We start from the raw sequence: 21720 nt of genomic DNA on the forward strand, positions 1-21720 counted from the left end.
ACATTCCACAACTTGGAATACATGGACTGTATTCTTCTTAAGAAATATTGGAAAGAAAAAGCAAATACCTATTAAGACTTTGCATGTCTTCCTTGCTAAAGGCTTCCCTTGCTTCCATCATGTCAGTGGAGTGAATGTCATGTGTGTGTTCTGAGTGACACCTGAGTATTGTTGTGCATTCTGGGCAATGGGAGAGTGATGGTTGGATTCAAGTCCATCGGGTGAAGATGGTGATTGTCTATCCCTTTTGATGATGCATAAATTCTATTTTGGTTGGGTTGGTGTTCTTGTATGTTGTAGTGTTGTATGTTGTATGTTTGTTGTTTTTTGGTAGTGTTAGGATACTATAGTGTGATTCTGAGGTCATCTGCATGTGAAAGGACTTTCATGCTTTGGTCTACAGATAACGAGAGGTTATGTAGGGAGAGATTGAAGTGTTTAAGTGCTTCCTAGGAACTTCCATGGTTGAGCTTACCTTGGTTTTGGAGGTGCAGCCCTTGAACGTGACTAAAGTTTAGCAGCCAGCTGTAAGGTTGGATTAAACATTTGTTCTGATATTTGTAGAGGGTAATGTATTAAGCATCTTTTGTGTAAGGATGTTTGTATGGACAGAGTTGAATGCTTTACTGATATCTGTTGCCACTGATACTTTGCAAAATGGGGATTGTGTTCAGTTGAAGCCATCCAGGATGTGTTGTATCAGATGTGTGTGCAGTGTTTTAGTGGAGTGATTGGTTCAAATGCTGTGCTGTGTGGGTGAGAGTGGGATAGTTTGGTTGAATCTGTTTATATTTTATTTCATTTATTACACTTATTCGCTGTTTCCCATGTCAGCGAGTTAGTGCCAGGAAACACACGAAGAATGGCCCATCCGCTCATATACACATATATATGTGTATATGTGTATATATACGTATATACATGTGTATGTATATACATGTGTATGTGGGTGGGTTGGGCCATTCTTTTGTCTGTTTCCTTGCGCTACCTCACTAACGCGGGAGACAGCAACAAAGCAAAATAATAATAATAAAAAAACAAGCACATATACATACATATACATATCAACATATACATATATACACATGCACATATTCATACTTGCTTGCCTTCATCCATTCCTGTCACTACCCTGCCACACAGGAAATAAGCATACATTTCTTACTATCACACTTATCCCTTACCCTATCATTTCCTGCTTGATCAACCCTCATCCTACCACATGTTGTCATAAAGCATTTCATATCCAACACATCCTAATCCCACACTGTTTCCTTTATTGTCATTGCCAAGCTTCCATACTGCACCATTGGGACTACTGCACTATCAAGCATACCCATCTTTGTCCTGTTACTCCTTATTACCCCCAGGATCTTAACCCCCTCATCCACCTTATGGTTTAATTCAGGCCCCATGTTTCCATCCATTGCCATGGCCACTTAAGGTATCTGAAATGCACCACATCTGCTCATTTCTCTCCCTTAGGTTGAATAATGATAATAAGAATTTTTTTCATATGTGTTCGCCATTTCCTGAGTTAGTAAGATAGCGTCAAGGACAGACGACTGAGTCTTAGAGGGAAAAATCCTCACTTGGTCCCCTTCTCTGTTATTTCTTTTGGAAAAGTAAAACATTATGGGAGGATTTCCAGCCCCCCACTCCCACCCCTTTTAGTTGCCTTTTACGAAAACACAGTGAACACATAGGAAGTGTTCTTTCTCCTCTATACCCATAGATAGATAATGTCGATAATAATGATGATGCTGATAATAATGATAATAATACTAATGATAATAATAATAATGATTTTTTTTTTTTTAATTTTCCAAAAGAAGGAACAGAGGGGGGCCAGGTGAGGATATTCCACAAAGGCCCAGTCCTCTGTTCTTAAACGCTACCTCGGTAACGCGGGAAATGGCGAATAGATTAAAAGAAAGAAAGAAAATAATAATGATAATGATAATGATAATAATGATAATGATAATAATGATAATGATGATAATAATAATAATGATGATGATGATTATATCTTCTCTATATCTCTAATACGTGTTCCAGTTGGAACTCCCTCAAGGGGTTGGCCACAGTAGTAGAGTCCCCATGACTCCAGTGCTGCTTCTTAGCCTTTAGTTCCTCACCCTTAACAGATCACTACTACTTCAATCTACTGCTCTCACCATTTTGCCAAAAGGCAGGGCTAGCGCCTAGTGCTTACCACAAGAAAATCTAGAGTTACGAAGAATAAGGTGTGTGAATTAAGTGATGTCAAGTGTTACATATGACAAGGAGAGATAGTGTGTTTGTGGACAGAATGCTAGTAGTTCATGTGTGAGTGAAGCAGAAAAAGAATGCTACCCACATAACTCCTGCAAGTTGTGGAAGGTAACTAAGAGGGGTTGGAATGGAGGGCTGAAAGTCCTCCCCACCTATAATATTACTTCAAAGGAGTTAAGAAGTCTTTTGTTCCTGACATTGCCTCGTTAATGCAGGGAACGGTGAAGAGATATGAAAAAGGATAATACTAATACTAATGATGATAATAGTAATATTAAGATAAACAGGGTTTTTTTGAGCTTCACCTGCAAATGGTAACTCCACAAGTGAGAAGTCACCTTCAGTGGTGCCATATCATTGTCAGTGTATTCTTATCTAAGACCTTTTCCCCCCAGCAGAGCCAACCTCTCTTTGTTTCCAAATGGAGTGCAGACTCACTGTTGATAGGAGCCCCATTATAGGGTTCCTAGGGTTGCATGCAATGATAATGATAATGATATGCATTTAGGCATTATACATAAAATGAGATATTATTATGGAGGTATTTTCAAGAGTCTGCAGGGACTTTGTTGATTAGAGGAGGTTCAATTTTTATTTTTATGTAGACATTTTATAATGTATGTGTAGGTTTCATACCTCTTGAGCCTCTGAAAACAGTGCGCTAGAGTTGCTTTCTGCAAGTGGCCTTTAAGGGTGAGGCACTAAAGGCTGAAAAGTGGCACTGGAATTCACTAGTTATGGAGACTCTTTTGCAATGGCCACTCCCTTGAGTGATCCTGAAGGGAACAGGCATCAGAGATATAGTTAGATAGAATAGAAATTTGTAGCTAGTTTTTGGTAGGCAGCCACTGACCAGGGAGGTTTATTACCATTACTATCTGCATGGGTATTGAGAGGGTTAGTGACAGGTGTGTTGTGGTTAGCACTTCAGTGGTTGTCAAGATGCACTCCTTTGACCCAGGTAACTATCTCACCCACATGTAGACTGCTGGCATTCTGTCCACAAATGTACAATCTCTCCTTGCCACCTATAACCCTTGACAGCACTTAATTCACACAGCTCATCCTTTGTAGCTTTAGATTTTCATGCAGAGTGCTGTTTGCTTGTCCTGTTGTTTGGCAAAATGGTAGGAGCAATAGATGGAAGTAGTAGGTGGGAGCATTAGGTAGAAACATTAGGTAGAAGTAGTTGGTAGGAATGTTAGGTGGAAGCATTGATTAGAAGTTGTAGGTTATAACATTGGGTAGGCTCATTAGGTGGAATTAGCCAATAGGAACATGAGGTAGGGCTTCTAGAGCCACTGCGCTAGTGATGCCCTCTGTCATTGGCCTTTTAAAGGTGAGGCATGAAAGGCTAAGAAGTAGCACTGGAATTCACCAGTCATGGAGACTCTTTTGTCATGGCTACTGCCTGGTGATTTTATACTTCTGACTACCAAACTCTTTATTTTGGAAGATTTCTCTCAGAAAATATAAATTTGTTTGTTTCATTCCATTGATGTGTTAGTAATGAATATTTGGGGAAGTGCTCCTCATCTTTTCAAAGCACTTTTCTCTGAAGTGTGTGTTATATTTTATCAGGTGAAGACTACACAGTGGAACAGAGTTATGAGAAAGAGGAGCGTTTGCAGCAAAGACAACTTGAGTTTCTCGGTGCACTTGGCTCTGACATCGACATGTAAGTCTTATTATAGTATTTGTTCATGTTTGCTATAAACATTTAAAGTATTTTTTTTTTATCAGCAATCCGGGATGTAGGCAAAGTGACAAAGGGAGAATCAGCAAGCATTCTGTGAGCATATGTTTCTTTATCTGACTGATTGTATACAAGTTTGCATTACTGTTATTTTGACCAGCCATTAATTAGACTCATTATAATGTTGGTAGCAGTTACTGCATTACGTGGTTATTATGTACCCATTGCCAACTAAGAGTGGGCTACTGTAATGAGATGATCGAATTCTCCTTGCATTATGTTTTGAAACTTTTTACCTTCTAATTTCTTTCATGACATCTATAACCTTCTTTTTTTTTTTTTAAAGACCTGGCCTCATTAAGGGAAAAAATTTCATGACTGGAGCCTTCAAGAAAATAAAAAAATTTCTGGCATGGTACCCCTGTGTTCCAGGCTTCATGGAAATGGAAGGACAGTTGAGATTATCTTACTTAAGGATACAGTACTGTGATTATAAGGATGAATCTTCCTGTTTTTCTTGTCCCGTTGTTTTTATATTTATTTTTTCAAGGCAAGGCCTCAGTAAGGACTTTGCACATGACTGGAGCCTTACAAAGAAAATCTCTGGCATGATTATCCATTGACCTTTAGGTTGAAAATACTGTCAGGAAAGATTCCCTGCAGGCCAATGGGAAATGGAAAAATAATTGAGATTGTGTTACTTGGTGATACCATGGTTTTAAGGTGACTTCTCACATGTGACCTCCTTTCTTGGGTGAAGATAGTTGACTCAGTGTTATTTACTCTCAATTGGGGTACCTTCTCATACCTTAATGTATTCAAGCCTACATAGTAGGAAATACCACTAACATATATAAAGCTGCTTTTAGTTTTAACTTGTACTATTTATAATTGCAGCACTGCAGTTTAGCCTTCTAATATTTATAATTACAGCTCTATAGTATAGCCTTCTACTCTCAGAGACTGCTGAAAAAGTCAGTTTGCACCTCCTTTCATAGAATATTGAAATATCTCATTCAGACATTATAGTATGTAGAATGGATTGCTGACTGATAAACTTGTGTGTCATATCTATATAGAGCAGCTGAAATCATATACATTACAGACTTAATGTTTGAATCATGTAGAAAGTGGGAAGCTGATGACCTTATGAGTGTAAAGTATTCTGATTTTTGTTTACAATTGAGCTAGACATATTCCACAGTCTCTCCATATGCTAAAAATCACAAATCATGCACATGTTTTGGTATGCATTTGTGTATCAAGATTTTTATATTGTATCTGATCAACTTATAAAGCAAAAGTACAAAATCTTATTTTGATGAACTTCTTATTAAAGTTACATTTTCACATTTTAGTGTATTTAGGGATGTTGATGCCATGTTTGTTTTCTTGAAAAATGAATCATTCCACTTGTGCCATTCATTATTCTGTACTTGGTTGATGCGTAGAATCTTATGAGGTGACAGGCTGTCCTTGCCCTGAGCAAGAGTTGTTTTTTGTATGCTGCTAATTAATTGTTCTAATTCCTTTGTTAGGCTTAAATTACCTAACTTCAGCAGTGTGTTGTTTTCCAGGTTGTTTGGTGGAGGGGAGCCTGTGGTTACAGATGGGGATGGGTCAGTAACAGAGATGCAGACAGACAGTGATGGGATTGTGTCTGAAATGCATGAAGATGACCAGCAAAATACTGAGCAGGTACTTTCTTCTGTTGTCAGTAATGCTTAGTTTTTCAGTAAGCTTGTTATCTCTTCACTTTTGTCATTACTAGTTATATGAGTTATGGGAAGAACATTTCTTTTGTGCCACTGTTTTTCTTTGCGGAATGTGACACACTCAAACCCTGACTTGACTTTTCCTCCTGTGACATTTTGTATTTGAGACATTTGAGAATAAGGGCAAATTAATGATGTGATATGTATGCTTGATACAATGACAGATTTGAAAAAATAGAAAGTGTTTTGCCTGTATATTTTTAATATATAAAGTAATCTTTCCCTTTGGTGATAAAGTCTCAGGATATTTTATTTAAGCTTGTGTGTAATGTTTAGAGAAAGACTGTTAAAGTTTGTACAGTTAGTAGTTGGATACAAAGTTGTGAGATATAAGAATGAAAGGGGAAATGCGTGGTGCACAGATTAGGTTGAAAATGCTGTAGAAGAGGAGAAAAATGTATTAGGTAGATTGCTTAAAAGGAGTGTATCAGTGGAAGTTTAGCAAAGGAGGGTAGAATATAAGAAAGAGTAGATTAAGATTTTGTAAGGAACTTTGGTAAAAAGTTTAAGGAAAATAAGCTACTGTATTGGAAGAAGGTGAAAAAAGAAAGAGATGTATTTAAGAGTGGAAATGTAAATATGAGGAGGAGGAAGAGGAGTTGTTGAAACAAAAGGAGGAAATGAAAGGAAAAGGGAACAGTATTTTGAACTGATGCATGTGGGAGAAGGTGAGTCATTAGGTGTTACATGCATGGATTTGGGGAATGGAAGGAAAAGGATACAAGTGTAAGGTGTGTAGCAATAAGGGAGATTAAAAAGGGCGATAATGATGTTGAAGTTAGGAAAGGCCCTTGGAATGGATGGGATTATGACTGAAATGTTGCAGTAGGGAAGAAAAAGTGTGATTATGACTGAAATGTTGCAGTATGGAGGAAATAGTGTGATAGAAGGGATGCATTTGATATGTGATTTTGCTTGGAAGCAGAAGGTTGTACCCGAGGATTACGTGAAAGCTATTATTGTAACTTTATTCAAAGGAAAAGGTGCTAAGGGTGGATGTTTCAATTATAGGAGAATAAGTCTGTCAAGTATACCAGGAATAGTGTTTAGAAGATTGTTGATTGATAGAGTGATGGAAGTGACTACATGCAGAATAAGTGAGAAGCAAGGAGGTTTCAGGAAAGGTAGGGAATGAGTGGATCAGGTTTTTGCAGTGTGAATGACTGGAAAAGTATTGAGTGAAAGGTAAGAAGCTGTATGTATCTCTTTTGGATCTGGAAATGTGTATGACAGGGTTGAGTGGAATGCTTTATAGGATGTGTTAAGGATATGTGGTGGGGGAGCAATTGTTGGATGGTGTGAAACCCTTCTATAGAGGAGCAGATGCACGTGTAAGAGTGGATGGTGAGTCAAGTGAAAGTTTCGGTATAAATGTGGGTGTGAGGCAGGGCTGTTTGATGTCTCTGTGGTGTTTGAGCATATATGTGAATGGAGTGATGAGAGAGATGAAAACAAAACTAGGTGAAGTATGGTGTCTAGTGACAAGCCTGTGTGCAGATGATACTGTGTTGTTTGCTGAGAGTGAAGAGGAGTTATGAAACGTTGTACATGCATTTTATGATGTGTCTAAGCATAGGCACTTGAGGTAAATGTGACTAAAAGTAAAGCAGTGGTGAAAGGAAACAGTGAAAGTTTAGGTTTTTTAAAGATCTTTAGAGTAGGAGAAGAAAGTGTGCTAAACTGTGTATGGGGAGAAAGACTGGAAGAGGTAAGAGAATTTAATTATTCAAGAGCTGTCTTGTGTAAGTTAGATGATATGGAAGGAAAGATAAGGGAGACAGCTGTACAGGGTAGAAGAGTCATTGGGTCTCTTGTTAGATAATGAAGGGTAAATGTGTAAGTGTAGAAGTGAAGAAAAGATTTAGGACAGCATAGTCCTCCTGACCCTGACTTATGCAGCCAAAGAATATACGTGGAATTAGTTGTGGAAACGAGCTATTTGAGAGGAGCATGTGGAATGACTAGATGGAATTACAAAAGAGATGAAAGGTTGTATCAAAAATTTGGTATGGGATAGAATGCAGAGGGAATGAATTGTGGAGTGGTAGAGTGGGTGAAAGATAATACTTTGTGGTGATTTTGGCATATGGAAAGAATGCATGGAGAGTGTGTGATAGTATTATTAAAGGATTTGCTGTGAGAGGAAGACCACCTATGACATGGGGGAATAGAATGGAGAGTACTGAAGGAGAAAAATTGTGGAGGAATGTGTAGAATTATGTATGTAAGGTAGGCATGTAAGGATAGGGATAATTGGAAACTCTTTTGCCATGGCCAGTCTTTTGATGGGAGTTCTTGGAAGGAATGGGTGTCAGGGATATGAAGAGATAGACAGCATAAGATGAGGAGCAATGTGATTGAGAAATAGGAAAACCTCCTCAGCACTTGGATTGAGGACCAGAGTCAGAGGAACATGTTCATGACTATATTGATTATCCAGTAAGGGTCAAGGTTATTGTATGATAACCCGATGAGTGAAGAAGGTGATACAAATCAAAAAGGAACTTTTGGTTCAAAAAGTGTCATGGTTTTCATAACTTTTTGTATGGGAAGGCTGCCAGTGCTGATACTGAGGAAGCACATTTGGACCTGGAACATTTAAAAAAGAAAATTACACATCTCAACAAGTCTTTAACATTGATGGAATCGTCATTTTGGGAAAGGATGCCAGATAGAATATTCACTAGTAGTGAATAAAAAAGTGCTTCATGGTTCAAGGTAATAAGACATTGCTTGTGCAGGTACAAAAAAGGAATGCTGAGGGAAGTTTGAAAATTAAGCCCTTGCTAGTGTTTGATTCAGAAAATCCCATGATTTGAAAGCTGTATAAGTTGATATTACATGTGACACGATATTCTATCCATATAAGGCTTGAGTCTAACCAAAACTTTTAATAATTAGTTTATTGGCTCTTTCTCTTCAGCTGTAGAGCGCTACTGTGCCAGTATGATTTAGTCAATGAAGCATTGCTTATTGATGGTGTACTAGGCCATCCTCAACACATGATTGAGATGAATCCAAATGTTAGTGTGGAGTTCCACCCTAAGAATACTAATTCCTTGTGTTATCCCATGGATGCCACCTTCAAAGTCTATTACCTGAGGAGAAATTTCTACCAGCTTCTCAAAGGTGCTTATAGAAAGGGTAAGCCTGTGAGGTGTAAGAAGTACAGTATGGTGATATGAATCATGTGGGCATTATCATGTGGTTTCGGGGGCAAGTTCATGTATGGTGTCTTACTTTTTTTTCGTATGAAACAGTTCCTCAGATCCAGCAAACATTTATGACTTGCCAGCAGTTTTGGCTTTGAAGAAATTGATGATGATGATGTGGCTGAGTTACTGGAGTCACATTCTGTGGACTTGATCAGTAAGAATCTCATGCATTTCAAGGCAGAAAAACTCTACATCATTGTTTTTCTTGATTGGAGAAAATTTGTCATGCTTCAAGTGATCATGAATTAGCGACAAAGGAAGGAAACATATTTTAAGAGTTGGAAAGGATGTAAGAAGTGAAGTTCCATTGTGTAGACGTGGAAGGAAAAAACAAATGGTAAGTTGGCTAGTACTCAAATTGCCACTGCGCACACAGTATCTGTGGGTTATAGTTGGCTGTTTGTTTGTGTAACTCACACAGAGGAGAAGGCATACATGCATTTATTACTGAGCAGGAGGCAAAGTAATATTTTTGAGGAAACAAGAGAATCAGCATTGCAGAAAGAGAAAGCAGTTCAAGTCAAGAACAGTCAATAAAGAAGGTTGAAGAGCCCCTCAAATGTGTGAGCAGTATTCCATACAAGGAGGGATTACTCCTCTGCCTCGAGTAACTTCTCTCAATATAAATTCAGATGAGAGCTGAACAAAATTACCATTTTCTTTAAGACAGATATAGCTACTTCAGTAAAAACAGGGTTTCCAAGAAAAACATGAATTTATGCCAAAGAATGTTGTTCAGCAGTGAGTAGAAAAAAAGATCTTCAGGTGGAATATTAAAGTCAAGAAAAGCTTTAGAGAGATCAACCGTTAGTGTTTAGTGCTTTCTTAGAAGAAAACTGCATTTGAAGTCTTAACACCCCCCCCCCCCCCCCCCCCCCACACACACACACACACACACACACACACACACACACACACACACACACACACACACACACACACACACACACAAAAGGGGGGGGAGGGGGGGGGGGAGGATAGATGTAGTTTTTTAAGCGATATTGCCTTTTCAAGAAAGATCATAGATAAATTTAATGCTGGGTATTAATGATCCTGGGTAAAGTATTTTTTTATTTTTTATTATACTTTGTCGCTGTCTCCCGCGTCTGCGAGGTAGCGCAAGGAAACAGACGAAAGAAATGGCCCAACCCCCCCCTCATACACATGTATATACATACGTCCACACACGCAAATATACATACCTACACAGCTTTCCATGGTTTACCCCAGACGCTTCACATGCCTTGATTCAATCCACTGACAGCACGTCAACCCCGGTATACCACATCGCTCCAATTCACTCTATTCCTTGCCCTCCTTTCACCCTCCTGCATGTTCAGGCCCCGATCACACAAAATCTTTTTCACTCCATCTTTCCACCTCCAATTTGGTCTCCCTCTTCTCCTCGTTCCCTCCACCTCCGACACATATATCCTCTTGGTCAATCTTTCCTCACTCATTCTCTCCATGTGCCCAAACCACTTCAAAACACCCTCTTCTGCTCTCTCAACCACGCTCTTTTTATTTCCACACATCTCTCTTACCCTTACGTTACTCACTCGATCAAACCACCTCACACCACACATTGTCCTCAAACATCTCATTTCCAGCACATCCATCCTCCTGCGCACAACTCTATCCATAGCCCACGCCTCGCAACCATACAACATTGTTGGAACCACTATTCCTTCAAACATACCCATTTTTGCTTTCCGAGATAATGTTCTCGACTTCCACACATTCTTCAAGGCCCCCAGAATTTTCGCCCCCTCCCCCACCCTATGATCCACTTCCACTTCCATGGTTCCATCCGCTGCCAGATCCACTCCCAGATATCTAAATCACTTCACTTCCTCCAGTTTTTCTCCATTCAAACTCACCTCCCAATTGACTTGACCCTCAACCCTACTGTACCTAATAACCTTGCTCTTATTCACATTTACTCTTAACTTTCTTCTTCCACACACTTTACCAAACTCAGTCACCAGCTTCTGCAGTTTCTCACATGAATCAGCCACCAGCGCTGTATCATCAGCGAACAACAACTGACTCACTTCCCAAGCTCTCTCATCCCCAACAGACTTCATACTTGCCCCTCTTTCCAAAACTCTTGCATTTACCTCCCTGGGTATAGTATATACTCTTATTTTTTTTTTTTTCATACATTCTTGCCATTTCCCATGTGAGGGAGATAGCATTAAGAACATATGACTGCGCCTTATAGGGAAAATTCCTTACTTGGCTCCTTGCCCTGTTTCTTGTTGTTGAAAGTAATGCAGGAAGGGATGTGAATTTGAATGGAGAAAAATTGGAGGAAGTGAAGTGTTTTAGATATCTGGGAGTGGATGTAGCAGTGAATGGAACCATGGAAGTGGAAGCGAGTCATAAAGTGGGGAGGGAGTGAAAGTTCTGGGAGAGGTGAAGAATGTGTGGAAAGAGAGAACATTATCTCAGAGAGCAAAAATGGGTATGGTTGAAGGAATAGAAGTTCCAACATTATCATGTGGTTGTGATGCATGGGCTATGGATGGGGTTTTTCAGAGGAGGATCGATGTGTTGGAAATGAAATGTTTTGGGCCAATATGTGGTGTGAGGTTGTTTGATCGAGTAAGTAATGAAAGGGTAAGAGAGATGTGTGATAATATAAAGAGTGTGGTTGAGAGAGCAGAAGAGGGTGTGTTGAAATAGTTTGGACATATGGAGAAAATGAGTGAGGAAAGAAAATGAGTGGGAAAGGTTGACAAAGAGGATATATGTGTCAGAGATGAAGTGAACAAGGAAAAGCGGGTGACCAAATTGGAGATGGAAGGATGGGGTGAAAATGATTTTGAGTGATCAGTGCCTGAACATACAGGAGGGTGAGATGCTTGCAAGGAATGGAGTGAATTGGAATGATGTGGTATACTGGGGTCAATGTGCTGTCAATAGACTGAACTGCAGCATGTGAAAAGTCTTGGATCAGCCATGGAAAGATCTGTGAGGCCTGGATGTGGATAGGGAGGTGTGGTTTTGGTGCATTACACATGGCAGCCAGAGACTGAGTGTGAATGTATGTCTCCCCCCCCCCCCTTTTTTTTTTGCTACCTTGCTGACGCAGGGCACCAGGAATGGATTGAAGGCAAGCAAGTTTATTCATACTTGCTTGTGTATATATACTTGTGTATATATTCATATATGTATATGTCTGTGTATGTATATGTGTATATATTGATATGTATATGTATGTATATTTGCATGTATAGGCATTTATATGTATATGTCTATGAGTGGATGGGCCATTTTTCATCCATTTCCTGGCGCTACTTCGCTGACGAGGGAACAGCAATTATTTATAGTAATAAAAGATAAAAATGATATGTTAAGATCAGGGAGAGCTTCTGAGAGAGAAATAAGCTGGTTTTGGAAGCACTGAAAATTAATACATTTTATATTCCATACTAAGTGACATTGTCAGTCTTTAGAAAATTATTGTTAAGCTGTAATGTTTATTTGCTTAAGAATTCAAATTCCTTGAGTAGTTGAAACCACGTGAATCATTCATATCCTTCTTATAGCATGTGAAATAAAGAAGCTGAAATATATAGATTGGCTGTGGCTATGCACAGTATTTTGGAAGAGCTCAAAGCAATAATCTCATTAATGCTGAATGATTTACTGTATATCTAATTTGCATATTGATTTACTCAGGGTGGTGATCTTGGCAGTTTGGAGGAGACCTCTCAGGAACAGCTTGTGCCCAGCTCACTTCGGGGGCCTATTGGTGATGGAACTCTTCCTGGTAATTTAAATTGTTTGTTTCTCTTTATTGAATGGGTTGTCGTCCACACTTAAATCAGAGTGCTACCCTTAAAAGCTCCTTTTTTACTCAATGAAAGTGTGAATATGCTTATTAATAATGATTACAGAGGTCCAACAGTGTTGCTTAATATTACTTGAAGTTCTTATTTTTATATTGTGTGTTAAGTAAATGGATTGGATCTCTGCCAAGCTTCTTTGAGAATTTTCCGTGTTGGAAGACTTCTTAACAGAACTAACAGTTTGAAACAGTATGTCAAGTAATACCACCCACCCATTTTTGCCACACTATAATCACTCAAAATTATTTTTTCTAGAAAGATAACAGCTCATATTGATGAGTAGTCATTTACCACTAGCACCAGACTTCAGATGGTAAGTGCTTAAGTACTGGTGGTCTTTCCTCAATACCTCTTAGTAAATATACACTTTGCCAGTAAGTGTAATAAATTTTTAATGGAGTGAGCAGTTATGCTGTACTGATTTTGAAAGTGCTTCATAAGTTGCACTCACTGGTTAAAGGTTCTGAAAATTAACCCAATGTTAGATTTATTAGGCATTTCACCTTCACTGGAAGTTCAGCTAGCAGTGGCATGTGCTTAAAGTGTTTACTGAGTTGGCCTGCAGTGTAAATGTCATCCCCTTGCTGATTGATGATTCCATATATATCTGGCAAATGACACTATGCACATCATTGAGAAAGGGTTTTTGATATTTCTTGGTTAGGATATAGGTGGAACTTGCTGTCCCTGAGGTTATGTGTACACAGAGTGTCATGCCCACCAGTTCTGGAAGGTGTATCCCTGTTTGCCTAGGCCAAGCAGGGGTGTGAGCAAGCATGCAGCAGCATTTAGGTGTGTCAGGATCTTGTGGCTATCAGATTCTGGCAATGCAGCCAGTAAAACGGTGACCACAAGTAAAAGTGTAAGTGATCTAGAGGCTTAGTAACTTTTGCTTCAGCAGTATTGGCCCCATAAATTTGTTTGGTAGTTGTCTGTTTTGTAAGTGAGAGAAGTGAAGATGTAAATGGTAGAGATTGTGTAAGGAAGAATTTCTTCAGTACAGACAGGGAATACTTTCTTGGGCTGTTGGTTTTTATTCCAATTGTCTCAGTTTTACTTCAGTGTCTTTTATGGATGGCTTGCATTTTATTGATTTGATGAAAGTTTTCAGCCTATGATGGTTGATGGTAAGTATGAGCATGAATGATGAGGTAGAAATTAAAGTGAGAGATTACATGTCCGTTAGTTTGTTATATAGAAATGCTTTCCTGTGTACATGAGGTAGATCACATGCACACATGCATCTCATAAGAATCAAGTCCACAAAACTGGGGTCTTTAGCCCTACCCTAGCAGGTTCAGAATGTAGTAGTATTTGCATAGGTTCCGTGCATTGATGAAGGTGGCTAAGAATGCCTTCAGAGTGCGTGCAAGTATGGCTGAACTTGATCCAGGGAAGAAGCCCATTGTAATGGATGATGCAAATGAAGTGGAATTGGGATTATAGGTGAAAGTGCGAGTGGACAGAGGGTGTGTGGAATATCTGTATGAGTGTTGCTATATTTTCAATGTATGGATGTCCTTAAATATAGTTTGTATTAATTCAATGATGATAGGGTAGAAAGAAATGTTAGTAGGCTAAAGTTCAACAATTCATGCTTTTTCTCAATCATCCTCTCATCTTCAGTTAGATTGAGTTTAAGGAAAAGAGGCAACATCCATGTCTCATTCGGGAGGGGCATTGTTTAAAGGAAGAACAATTAGCTCCCTAAATTCCTTTCTCTCTTTTGTTAGGCCTTATTATTTATTAAACCATGTTAACACAGATTTGTCATTGACTTGACGGTGCTGTAGTTGCCTGTCTTTTATATCCTGTTAGATGAAACCTGAAGCCTTCCTTGATCCTGTTGGTAGACAAGTTATTTTGGAAACAACATTTACTTTGGCACCATTTTGTTTCAGTTGTGTAGCACAGCAGATGGCAGTCTGATTGTTTTTAGTGTTGCCTCTGTAACATAGCAGACACTTAGTGATTGCTTTGTTTCTCATTGTCATTGTACTTCTGTCCATCCTTCTGTCTTCTTTACGCCATCCATGCATGCATCCATCCATCTTCCAGTCTGTTGTCTAGCACTGGGAGTCATGATGTAAACTGCAATTTGACCTTGATCATAACATGAAATGTTTAAATCAGATACTCATGAAATATTTGCAATTATTTCTTATCATCTAAAGTGCTAACTTTAGTTTGGTATGAGAGAAGGTGATAATGCAGGTTGATCCATTTGAGTCATGTATAAGTGAAAATTTCTGAAATGGACACATATATTGTTCGATGTTTGGCACATATTACCTACAAAGATGGGAGATTGTGACAAACCAATTAGGATTCAATATGACCTCCATTATGGACACGACAGAGTTCATAATGACAAGCCAACTCTTGCTACATGTTGATCAGCATCACTGGTGTGATTTGCCTGTAAATTACAGCAATTATGTTCTTCAGATGATCAATTTCCTTGGGTCATTGAGCATACACAAAGTTCTTCACAAACCCCTCACACAAAGAAATCAGGCAGCATTAAACTGGTGAATTTGGAGGACAAGCAATGTTCCCCCACAACCACACCAGCTGTCATTAAACATGTTGGTCAGTAAAGCATAGACCTCCATCAACCTCAAGAGACAGTCTTTTCAAGCACTTGCAGGGGCTTCTTATCATTATGTCATATATGTCGCAACAGTGGCTTCTGTCTCAGGTCAATGATAACAACCACCTATGTGTGGTTCAGAAAGGTACCCTTTGTCTTCTTATCTGTAATACAACTGCATGTGGAGTCATATTTAGGAGCTTTTTGAACACCATACATTTGGCAATACTCACACTGCACCACTATCACATTCTCATACCAAGCAGTATGGGTACTCTTGTTGCACTACTGTTACATTCTCACACCTAACAAATCACAGGACACACTTTGCATGTTGTGCATTTGCCACCATCTTTTTACCACCATTCTTCCAGTACACCTGGAAACAGATGATACTCATGTTTGGTAGCTGTCTTTCCATTATAATGACCACACCCAACAGATGAGTATGGTACTACTTCTTGCTACATTCTCACAGTGTTTTTACATTCTTATGTAGACAAAATGGGTACATAATTAGATTCATGCCAATTCTTGAAAAGTGTCAATTATCCAGCAAAAATGAAATTCATATTACCACATTTTCTATTGCTTTTTCATCTTGAACTTTTGATATATTTCCCAAATCTGGCACAGAAATTTTCAAACACATGTAGTTTATAAAAAATGTGACAGTTTAATGTAACCTAACTTTATGGCAGTGCCACACAGCTGATAGAATGTAAACAAACAGTTTACTTTGCTTTGTACTGTCCAAGACTCACCACAGGCCCACATCTACCTATAAAAGGATATAGTACATATATATTGATATCAGAGAATACTAGAACATTCATAAACTACTCACAAATAGAAAAAATACTCAAAAAGTGTTCAAAGGGAGTTATATAGAAAGAATTGGGATACATACATATTCGCCATTTCCTGCATTAGTGAGGTAGCGTTATGAACAGAGGACTGAGCCTTAGAAGGAATATCCTCACTTGGTCCCCTTCTCTGTTCCTTTATTATTATTATCATTATACTTAATCGCTGTTTCCTGCATCAGTGAGGTAGCGCCAGGAAACAGACAAAGAATGGCCTATCCACTCATTTACACACACAGACACATATTTATATATATTATACTTAGTCACTGTTTCCCGAATTAGCGAGGTAGTGCAAGAAAACAGACGAAAGAATGGCCCAACCCACCCACATACACATGTATATACATAAACGCCCTCACACGCACATATACATACCTATACATTTCAATGCATACAGACATGTACATACACAGACATATACATATATACACATGTACATATTCATACTTGCTGCCTTTATCCATTCCCATAACCACCCCGTCACACGTGAAATACCACCCCCTCCCCCACTCGCGTGCAAGGTACTCCTAGGAAAAGACACCAAAGGCCACATTCATGCACACTCAAGTCTCGAGCTGTCATGTGTAAGGCACCGAAACCACAGCTCCCTTTCCACATCCAGGCCCCACAAACTTCCATGGTTCACCCCAGATGCTTCATATGCCCTGGTGCACACATATATATATATATATATATATATATATATATATATATATCAGTAAATTTTAGGGAGAATAAAAAGATGTTCTGGAAGGAGGTAAATAGGGTGCGTAAGACAAGGGAGCAAATGGGAACTTCAGTGAAGGGCGTAAATGGGGAGGTGATAACAAGTAGCGGTGATGTGAGAAGGAGATGGAATGAGTATTTTGAAGGTTTGTTGAATGTGTCTGATGACAGAGTGGCAGATATAGGGTGTTTTGGTCGAGGTGGTGTGCAAAGTGAGAGGGTTAGGGAAAATGATTTGGTAAACAGAGAAGAGGTAGTAAAAGCTTTGCGGAAGATGAAAGCCGGCAAGGCAGCAGGTTTGGATGGTATTGCAGTGGAATTTATTAAAAAGGGGGGTGACTGTATTGTTGACTGGTTGGTAAGGTTATTTAATGTATGTATGACTCATGGTGAGGTGCCTGAGGATTGGCGGAATGCGTGCATAGTGCCATTGTACAAAGGCAAAGGGGATAAGAGTGAGTGCTCAAATTACAGAGGTATAAGTTTGTTGAGTATTCCTGGTAAATTATATGGGAGGGTATTGATTGAGAGGGTGAAGGCATGTACAGAGCATCAGATTGGGAAAGAGCAGTGCGGTTTCAGAAGTGGTAGAGGATGTGTGGATCAGGTGTTTGCTTTGAAGAATGTATGTGAGAAATACTTAGAAAAGCAAATGGATTTGTATGTAGCATTTATGGATCTGGAGAAGGCATATGATAGAGTTGATAGAGATGCTCTGTGGAAGGTATTAAGAATATATGGTGTGGGAGGCAAGTTGTTAGAAGCAGTGAAAAGTTTTTATCGAGGATGTAAGGCATGTGTACGTGTAGGAAGAGAGGAAAGTGATTGGTTCTCAGTGAATGTAGGTTTGCGGCAGGGGTGTGTGATGTCTCCATGGTTGTTTAATTTGTTTATGGATGGGGTTGTTAGGGAGGTAAATGCAAGAGTCCTGGAAAGAGGGGCAAGTATGAAGTCTGTTGGGGATGAGAGAGCTTGGGAAGTGAGTCAGTTGTTGTTCGCTGATGATACAGCGCTGGTGGCTGATTCATGTGAGAAACTGCAGAAGCTGGTGACTGAGTTTGGTAAAGTGTGTGGAAGAAGAAAGTTAAGAGTAAATGTGAATAAGAGCAAGGTTATTAGGTACAGTAGGGGTGAGGGTCAAGTCAATTGGGAGGTGAGTTTGAATGGAGAAAAACTGGAGGAAGTGAAGTGTTTTAGATATCTGGGAGTGGATCTGTCAGCGGATGGAACCATGGAAGCGGAAGTGGATCATAGGGTGGGGGAGGGGGCGAAAATTTTGGGAGCCTTGAAAAATGTGTGGAAGTCGAGAACATTATCTCGGAAAGCAAAAATGGGTATGTTTGAAGGAATAGTGGTTCCAACAATGTTGTATGGTTGCGAGGCGTGGGCTATGGATAGAGATGTGCGCAGGAGGATGGATGTGCTGGAAATGAGATGTTTTAGGACAATGTGTGGTGTGAGGTGGTTTGAGCGAGTGAGTAACGTAAGGGTAAGAGAGATGTGTGGAAATAAAAAGAGCGTGGTTGAGAGAGCAGAAGAGGGTGTTTTGAAATGGTTTGGGCACATGGAGAGAATGAGTGAGGAAAGATTGACCAAGAGGATATATGTGTCGGAGGTGGAGGGAACGAGGAGAAGAGGGAGACCAAATTGGAGGTGGAAAGATGGAGTGAAAAAGATTTTGTGTGATCGGGGCCTGAACATGCAGGAGGGTGAAAGGAGGGCAAGGAATAGAGTGAATTGGAGCGATGTGGTATACAGGGGTTGACGTGCTGTCAGTGGATTGAATCAAGGCATGTGAAGCGTCTGGGGTAAACCATGGAAAGCTGTGTAGGTATGTATATTTGCGTGTGTGGACGTATGTACATGTGTATGGGGGGGGGGGGTTGGGCCATTTCTTTCGTCTGTTTCCTTGCGCTACCTCGCAAACGCGGGAGACCGCGACAAAGTATAAAAAAAAAAAAAAAAAAAAAAATATATATATATATATATATATATATATATATATATATATATATATATATATATATTTATATTTGCTTTGTCGCTGTCTCCCGCGTTAGCGAGGTAGCGCAAGGAAACAGACGAAAGAATGGCCCAACTCCCCCCACATACACATGTATATACGTACACGTCCACACACGCAAATATACATACCTATACATCTCAATGTACACATATATATACACACACAGACATATACATAATTCATACTCTGCCTTCATTTATTCTCATCGCCACCTCGCCACACATGGAATAACAACACCCTCCCCCCTCATGTGTGTGAGGTATTTTATATATAACATACACACATGAATGCACATATACATACATATACATATCAACATGTACATACATATACATACACAGACATATATACACATGGAGATACTCATACTTGCCTTCATTCACTCCTGTCACTACCCTTCCACACAGGAAATATTGGTATATCAGATCATAGATATCATGCTGCTGATTACATATGCAGGGTATAACTTACAAAAACAATAATTATATTATTAAGAATGATAGTAATTCATATACCTTCTTACGTCATGGTGTCCCACCCACCCATCAACAAAGCAAGCAGTTGCATAGCAGCTCAACAGATGGCAGCATCTACATATGTGTGGCAGGGATTTAAAGGATGATAGAAGATGCCCTCATGTCGCCACTAATGGAAAATTTTATTGTTGGCTGTGGAATGTACCTGCTTGTCGTACTTATTATATATGTCAGGGTGGTTATGCCCACATGCCATGCCCAAAGGGTTAATACGATATACTGGCAGAACTCCAGTGGTGTAATTATATGACTACTAAAGGCATTCAGTTATAAGGTATTTTTAGTAACCTTTATAGTAGTAAATTGATAATTTGTTTAGATTTTGTATATTATGTGTGTGTTATGACCATAACTTAGATGTTAATTTTTCCACACTTTTATATGAATATACTGCAGTTCCCTAATATAAAAAGAGCATTCGATAAAAGAGCTTTTTGCTCAGTCCATATTTGGCTTTTCAGTTTCGTATGATTAAGTAACAGTTGAATAACACATTCTCTGAAGTGTTTTTGCATGAGATCTTTTACTATTATCCTCTCACTTGGTGACTAAATACAATGTCCTCTCCCGTGTTGATTTTTAGATATTTTACTAATGTTGACTTACCTCTTTTCACCAGGTTTAGCTGAATTTGAGGAGCAGGAAATAGGTTCACAGAATGGTTCTGATGGTGAGCACTTTACTGTTGAGTTTAATAGTATTGGTCTTTTGTTGTCTTTATAGCTATTTCTCACTTTTATTAAATGGAAATGTTGACACTCCCAGTCCTCTCTTATAGCACTTTGTATTCCTTTCATATAACTGACACAATGACTTGCTGTAAGCGTTTTTGGGCTGTGCAGTTCGCAAATCTTTGTAACTACTCACTGCTCTATTTTGTACAGCTGGCATTTCTGCTATGGGTTTCTCTTAAGTACTTGAAATGAGAGGATATAGAACATTACTTTTTTTTTTATGTTAGCTGAGAAGGCTCAGGCAATGGAGGCCATCTCATTAATGCTGTTTCATGTGGGACAGGGTGGGGTGGCACCAGGAATGGATTTCGGTGCATTACACATGACAGCTAGAGACTGAGTGTGAACGAATGTAGTCTTTGTTGTCTTTTCCTAGTGCTTCCTCGCGTGCACGTGGGGGGAGGGGGGTGCCATTTCATGTGTGGCAGGGTGGTAGAGGAAATGGATGAAGGCAGCATGTATGTATATGTACATGTGTATATATGTACATGTCTGTGTGTGTATATGTATGTATATGTTGAAATGTATAGGTATGTATATGTGCGTGTGTGGGTGTTTATGTATATACATGTGTATGTGGGTGGATTGGGCCATTCTTTTGTCTGTTTCCTTGTGCTAACGTGGGAGACAGCAACAAAGTATAATAAGTAATGATAAAATATATATATATATATCTTTTCTTTTTCTTTCAAGTCAATTGGGAGGTGAGTTTGAATGGAGAAAAACTGGAGGAAGTGAAGTGTTTTAGATATCTGGGAGTGGATCTGGCAGCGGATGGAACCATGGAAGCGGAAGTGGATCATAGGGTGGGGGAGGGGGCGAAAATTCTGGGGGCCTTGAAGAATGTGTGGAAGTCGAGAACATTATCTCGGAAAGCAAAAATGGGTATGTTTGAAGGAATAGTGGTTCCAACAATGTTGTATGGTTGCGAGGCGTGGGCTATGGATAGAGTTGTGCGCAGGAGGATGGATGTGCTGGAAATGAGATGTTTGAGGACAATGTGTGGTGTGAGGTGGTTTGATCGAGTGAGTAACGTAAGGGTAAGAGAGATGTGTGGAAATAAAAAGAGCGTGGTTGAGAGAGCAGAAGAGGGTGTTTTGAAGTGGTTTGGGCACATGGAGAGGATGAGTGAGGAAAGATTGACCAAGAGGATATATGTGTCGGAGGTGGAGGGAACAAGGAGAAGAGGGAGACCAAATTGGAGGTGGAAAGATGGAGTGAAAAAGATTTTGTGTGATCGGGGCCTGAGCATGCAGGAGGGTGAAAGGAGGGCAAGGAATAGAGTGAATTGGAGCGATGTGGTATACCGGGGTTAACGTGCTGTCAGTGGATTGAATCAAGGCATGTGAAGCGTCTGGGGTAAGCCATGGAAAGCTGTGTAGGTATGTATATTTGCGTGTGTGGACGTATGTATATACA

General features: G+C 39.5%; 1 protein-coding gene across 4 annotated transcripts in view; it reads left to right on the plus strand.

Annotated features, from left to right (window-relative positions):
- Window positions 1–21720, plus strand: part of LOC139766611 (uncharacterized) — a 55942-nt gene that overhangs the window by 11587 nt on the left and 22635 nt on the right. Inside the window, exons 4-7 of one of the 4 annotated variants that reach the window (XM_071695471.1) lie at window positions 3856–3952; window positions 5548–5668; window positions 12648–12738; window positions 20187–20237. In XM_071695471.1, the coding sequence (XP_071551572.1) occupies window positions 3856–3952; window positions 5548–5668; window positions 12648–12738; window positions 20187–20237 (360 nt within the window). Of the gene's footprint in view, window positions 1–3855; window positions 3953–5532; window positions 5669–12647; window positions 12739–20186; window positions 20238–21720 lie in introns of all 4 variants that reach the window. The other 3 variants (XM_071695470.1, XM_071695472.1, XM_071695473.1) reach the window with 3 other exon arrangements.

This window comes from Panulirus ornatus, chromosome 58 (assembly GCF_036320965.1).
Source record: "Panulirus ornatus isolate Po-2019 chromosome 58, ASM3632096v1, whole genome shotgun sequence".
In the NCBI taxonomy this organism is placed as follows: Eukaryota; Metazoa; Arthropoda; class Malacostraca; order Decapoda; family Palinuridae; genus Panulirus; species Panulirus ornatus.